At 40.3% G+C, this 5,927-nt stretch overlaps 1 protein-coding gene across 2 annotated transcripts; it reads left to right on the forward strand.

Annotated features, from left to right (window-relative positions):
- The first annotated feature begins 1,246 nt into the window (after positions 1-1,246).
- On the forward strand, positions 1,247-5,539 carry LOC128104194 (cathepsin 7-like). Of its 2 annotated transcripts, none has more exons than XM_052728991.1 (7): positions 1,247-1,372; positions 1,663-1,785; positions 1,868-2,014; positions 2,575-2,803; positions 3,285-3,443; positions 4,052-4,169; positions 5,209-5,539. In XM_052728991.1, the coding sequence occupies exons 1-7, from the start codon at positions 1,247-1,249 to the stop codon at positions 5,306-5,308; spliced, it is 1,002 nt and encodes a 333-aa protein (XP_052584951.1). In that variant the 3' UTR covers positions 5,309-5,539. The 2 variants fall into 2 exon arrangements, with proteins under 2 accessions (XP_052584951.1, XP_052584950.1); XM_052728990.1 differs by having other exon boundaries at positions 2,575-2,799; positions 3,281-3,443.
- The last annotated feature ends 388 nt before the right edge of the window (positions 5,540-5,927 follow it).

The following is a 5,927-nucleotide window of genomic DNA, read 5'->3' on the forward strand; positions in this document are numbered from 1 at the left end:
GATAGTCAATCTGCAGAAAGGAAAGATTGATTGGGAGGGCGTGGATTAGCCAGAGACTTGAGATTTAAAGGCTGAGTGAGACGTTACTGGGCCAGATCTGACACCTCAACACCTTAGAAGAGCTTCTGGAGTGCACCGAAGCAACAGACGTTACCACAGGTGAGGCCTTTCTTCTGCCAAGGCAGAACGGGAAGTGACCCTGGAGGAGACTCATGAGGGACTCCATAGAGAATCAGACAGAGCCCCAGGAATGAGAATATCCTCTCAACCTCAGCAGTCCTGCTGTGTGGAGGAAGAGGAAGGTGGGGAAGCCAGAGGGGGAAACCTGGGCCCTCTTGGGTCCAGGTTTGTATAAGATCCAGTTCAGTGCAAGCCTGGTCCTGGCCAGAGAGAGTGACAGCTGATACCATGCACACCAGGGTCATGTTCATCTCATTCTGAGCCTACAGAGATCATCATATTACACATCAACCCTGGATAACTATTTCTTTTCCTGATTGACATGTGCAGAAGGAGTACCAGGTGGCACACCACTTGTCAGCTCTCATAGGGAATGTTGCTTAAGAGACCCAGTCAGGCCTGATCTTGGGATTTCAGGGTGTCTTTATCTAGCACTCCATCATCATGGTGTCTCCAGCTTCCACTGGCTTTTCCATTTGAGATTTTTTTCCTCATTGATGTAATGAGTGTGTTGCAAAGTCCCAATGGTCTGATAGAGTACTGGAAATTTTGATTTTTGATTTTTCCCATATTTTCTAAAGTAGGACAGTCTAGAATGTTTCCACTTGAGAGAGAATGTTTTAAACAGCCCATATACTGCTCTGCATTAAGGAATCTCATACAATGTGCTCTTAATTCCTGGGGAAACTTGTACTTAGGATCAGATGCCACATAAGAGAAGATTTTTATCATCAGAAATCCTAGGTTCACTCTGTCCAAGTCCCTAGATATGTGGCTTTTGAATTTTGATGTCCATGGTCATTTTTCTGATTAAATAAATTTGTAGTGCATGTCAGTTTCCGTGAATTTCTGGATTTTTCCCACATGCTCTGCAATTTTATGTAAAAACTAAATGTTATCCATGACACCTCTAGTCCAAACTCATATTTAGTCATTTAAAAAAATCTTTGAGTAAATATTTGAGAGAGTAGTTGGAATAATTTTATTCAGCATAGGTGGCTTAATTTCTCAAGAATGTTGGTTTATTCTCCTATTCATTTTTCTTTACTCTCTAGGTACTTAAGACATGATTCCTGCTGTCTTCTTGGTCATCCTATGCTTGGGAGTAGCCTCAGGTGCTCCAAAACCAGATTACAGTTTGGATGCTGAGTGGGAGGAGTGGAAGAGGAGCTATGAGAAAACCTACACCCAAGTAGGTCACATGGACACACAGAGGGTCCTTGTAGAACATGTTCATTGCTGTTTGGGGTTCATGGATTTAATAGAGGTCATAGATGCCACCCCTACTTGAGGTATTAGTGTAACACGGCATGAACACAAGGTGGCCACTGTCTCTGCTCATCAGGGTGTTGAGAGTGAATTGCTTTAGTGTCCCAAGATCCCTCTCCATGACCTCTATGCATATGCAGCAGGAAGTCAACTTGGTCAGGTAGTGCAGGGATATAATTGGAAATAAATGACATTCGTTATGTTTATTTCCAGGAGGAAGAAAGACAGAAGAGAGCAGTATGGGAAGAAAATGTGAAAATGATCAAGCTGCACAGTGAGGGGAATGGCCTGGGGATGAACAACTTCACTGTAGAGATGAACGAATTTGGTGACATGGTCAGTATGACTCAAACTGTTTCACACTTTTTCATTTTCTCCTCTGTTGTTTAAATGGAGATTTTATGTACTTTCCTTGAAGACTGGTGAAGAAATGAGGAAAATGATGATGGAGAGTTCAGTTCTGACTCTAAGGAATGGGAAACGCATCCAGAAACGAGGCGATCCTAAATTCCCCAAAACTTTGGATTGGAGAACACAAGGCTATGTGACTCCTGTGCGGAGACAGGTATTACAACATCACATGACGGTCTTCCTCAACTACTGGGGATGCAACTGTTATTGACATGTCTGTATTATTTGGCTGTGGTTATGATATGCTGTTCACTAAACTCATTTTTTAAGTTGAATGCCACAGGTATTGTCCTCAGCATTCAATTGCTAGTAACAAATGTTTCTTAGTTGTCCCAAGGAATGAGAAATCCCCATCCCATGCCTTAGTAATTAGAGGGCCCATACAGGTGTAGAATGTGTACCTATTACTTCTATGCATTACTTACTCTTAAACCTCCATCTAGTGGTCCCAATATATGTCTCTCCAGACTTAATTTCTTTGATTAATGACATTTATCACACCTGGTAACAAGTATATCAGGACTTTATGTGCACCTGTGTGTGTTTGTGTAGCTATCCCCTGGGGCATGAGACACCTCCCCATGGAGACTGACCCTTCTTACCTAGGCATCCATAAAATGCTAATAGTTCCCTTTTGATGAAGTACTCAACTGCTTGAGTTATTATTGCAGTTATTATTTGTTTGTGGACGACAATATTTCCTTCTCTGCTCAGGGAGGTTGTGGTGCTTGTTGGGCTTTTGCTGTGGCTGGTTCCATAGAAGGACAGCTGTTCAAGAAAACAGGCAAACTGATCCCACTGAGTGTACAGAACCTAATAGACTGTTCTAGATCTTTTGGCACTAATGGCTGTAAAGGAGGCATGATGTATAATGCCTTCCAATATGTGAAGAACAATGGAGGTCTGGAGGCCGAGGCAACCTATCCATATGAAGCAAAGGTGAGTGGGCTTCCTGGGATGTCATTTCAGTTTGGCTAGGGCAAGGGGGAAAATGGCAGAAATAATAATCCATTTCCTTCAGACTTCACATTGAATGTAGCATCTCTCTGCACACCACCACTGCTGCTATTGCAGTGTCCACCATTGCATGGTTGCCTGATTCCAGGGTTCCATGTAGCTGTTCTTGCTTCTATGCACATGGAGAATGTGCAGACCATTCCACATATAATACAGGTTTCTGCGCCATGAAAATTTCTTACGGATAGGAAGACCTATGAGGTGTCATTGAAGACACGAGAGCTGGTTTTTCAGTTCCAAATCTCCCAGCAACATTTCACTTCCTGGAATGATTTATAACAGTCCAGATGTGGGGATGGTCCACCGCAAAGTACTGAGTGTTATGCTTCTGACTCTTGCTCTCCAGAAGGTAGATGGAAGTAACCAAGTCTTTTAACTCTTTATTTATTTATTTATTTTAAAGGAAGGACGCTGCAGGTACCGTCCTGAACGTTCTGTTGTTAAGGTCACCCGCTTTTTGGTTGTCCCAAGGAATGAAGAAGCCCTAATGAATGCTTTAGTAACTCATGGGCCCATTGCTGTTGGAATTGATGCTGGACATGAATCTTTTACAAAATATACGGGAGGTAAGTATGTGTTTTTATAAATATTAATGAAGAATGCTTGTGATCCTTTGGGACATGCCAGGTTGATATCCTAATAATGTATAAAATTGGATGTGAGTTTTAGTGTTTGTACATTTTACACTTGTTAGCACAATAATCATGTGCATTGTTTCTACATGACTGACATATCTATGCATCTGAGTACTTCATTATTTATCACATTGTTTAGCTTTATTCACTCTTCTCTACTTGGTATATATTATGGTATGGAGAAATTGCCTTTCTAGAACTGAATTCTAAAGAGTACCTTGAATTAAGAAACTTATGTTGAGTTATAATTTCTTTGAATGAGATTCTATTAGCAAAAACACAAGATGTGAAAGAGTCATCTTATGTGGGTATAGGGAAGTGCTTGTCAGCAAAGTTATGCTCATTTTATTTATTTATTTATTTATTTATTTATTTATTGGATTTTGATGAGAACTTGTATAAGGATTCCTGTTAACAATGTTTTCTATTTTTATTGGAATTTCTGTAATTTCAGTTCAATTAGAATATGCCTAATTGTTGTTGACCGTGGTCATTATCAGGTTCCTGGTGCCTTTTACTCCAGTGATTTTCTTTTTCAGGTATATACCATGAACCAAACTGCAGACCTGATTCTCCTAACCATTCTGCGCTCTTGGTTGGCTTTGGCTATGAAGGCAGAGAGTCAGAGGGCAGGAAATATTGGCTGGTAAAGAACAGGTACAAATAGCTAAAATTATTTGTATTTTAGGTTTCAAATGGACTTTCTACAAGTTACATAGAGCATTGTTACAATTAAGATGAAAAAGGAATGTTTTCTCTGTTTTGCTGAAATGTAGGTGTTCTGTGTGTGTTTATATTTGTATATGTTTGTGTGTATGCATGTGTATTTGTTTGTGTGTGTGTGTTTATGTATGTGTGCATTTGCTTATTTGTGTGTGCATGTGTGTTTGTGTGTAAGCCTGCTACTGACATTAGTTGCCTTTCTAAGTTGTTCTCCACCTTATATATTGGAGAAGTGAGTGTCACTGATCCTAGAGTTTTCTATTTTTGTTAGTGTGCTTATCCAGTTTGTTCCAGTTATGTCTTGACTTCTGCAATTACAGATTGGCTGCAAAAAAAATCTGAGTTTTCTTTTACTGTTATTTTTATTTATTGTGTGTGTCTGTATGAATGATGGCTGTGTGTAGGCAGATGCTCATGCAGACCAGATGAAGATGCCACATTCCCTACAGCTCCAGTTATAGGGATTGTGAGCTCACTGACTTGGGTACTGTGCTGGGTGGGAACTTTTGTCCTGTGGAAGAACTCCAAGTGCTCCTAGTCACTGAGACACACCTTCAGCCTCATTCTGGCTTTAAGTGGAACTCAGACTCCAACTCCAGACCTTCCAGTTGTGGGATCTGGCTTTACTGTCTGGTTCCTGTCTTTGTCTGGAGCAGCTAACATATAATGTATGAATACAGAGTTCAGATTCTGTCATTGATTTCCTTAGGAAACAATATAATATTTACATTATTGATTTTCTATTTCTCATTGGTTATTTCTGAACAACCTGTGGGTGGAATATGTCCTAATTTTCCCTGCTATTATTTTTACTGTTCTCTGTGAGATAAATCTTGGTACTCTGGAATTGACTCTGCCTTTTCTGATGCTTTCTATTAAATTGGCCTCTGGCTCTGTACTCAAATTCGAAATTATTGTAATAATCCACTCTGCTGTGTCTTTTCTACTAAATGGAAAACCTGATTTCTTTCAGCCATGGTGAAAATTGGGGAGAAAAAGGCTACATAAAGATTCCCAGAGATCAGAACAACTACTGTGGAATTGCTTCCTACGCCATGTACCCCATATTGTGAGCTGCCTAGGGGTAAGAGGGAAGGGAAGATATTAGGGCAACACATACAGAAGAACCCCACCCTCTTCAAAATGGCCTGCCTCTGCTGTGTGCAGGAGACACTTGAGTCATTGAAAAGCTAGTGTAGGGTGTCCCATCTGTAGTATGTTTCCTCTAGTAACACATGATTGCTGCTGTAATTGATGCTTTGCACTGATTTGTGTTAAGAATTCCTGTAGTGGCTTGATTTTAATTTTTTTCACTGTACCAAATGATGTCTTTAGAAATAAAAGTTAAATTCAAATGTAGTATCTAGTATTTCTTTTTGTGAGGTGACTTTTTATGGTCAAACATGGTATTCATCTTGAAGACAGAACTGACTGGGGTGCTGGTGTTTTTGGGGAATAGTGGGTGGTTCCTCTGTGGTGGATGATCTTCAATCATTGGCTGTGGTCTTTATACAGAATTCTATTTATATATTAGTGACCCTGTTCTGAAGGACGATATGGAAACTTCTGGATTTGATACTTTTAGTTTACATGAATTAACCCAGTTTCAGTTCTTTGCTGCTTTGTGGAATGTGGCATTACTGTGTCCCCACTGCATTGTGCTGGGCTGTGACTCTCCCTTCCCAATAATCC

Source organism: Peromyscus californicus, unplaced genomic scaffold, assembly GCF_007827085.1.
Source record: "Peromyscus californicus insignis strain IS unplaced genomic scaffold, ASM782708v3 Scaffold_8__1_contigs__length_139910024, whole genome shotgun sequence".
NCBI lineage: Eukaryota > Metazoa > Chordata > Mammalia > Rodentia > Cricetidae > Peromyscus > Peromyscus californicus.

Coding starts and splice junctions, on each gene's coding strand:
- LOC128104194 (XM_052728991.1), top strand. CDS start 1,247: ATGATTCCTGCTGTCTTCTTGGTCATCCTATGCTTGGGAGTAGCCTCA. Junction 1,786..1,867: donor TGAACGAATTTGGTGACATG/GTCAGTATGACT, acceptor CTTTCCTTGAAG/ACTGGTGAAGAAATGAGGAA. Junction 2,804..3,284: donor TCCATATGAAGCAAAGGTGA/GTGGGCTTCCTG, acceptor TTTTAAAGGAAG/GACGCTGCAGGTACCGTCCT.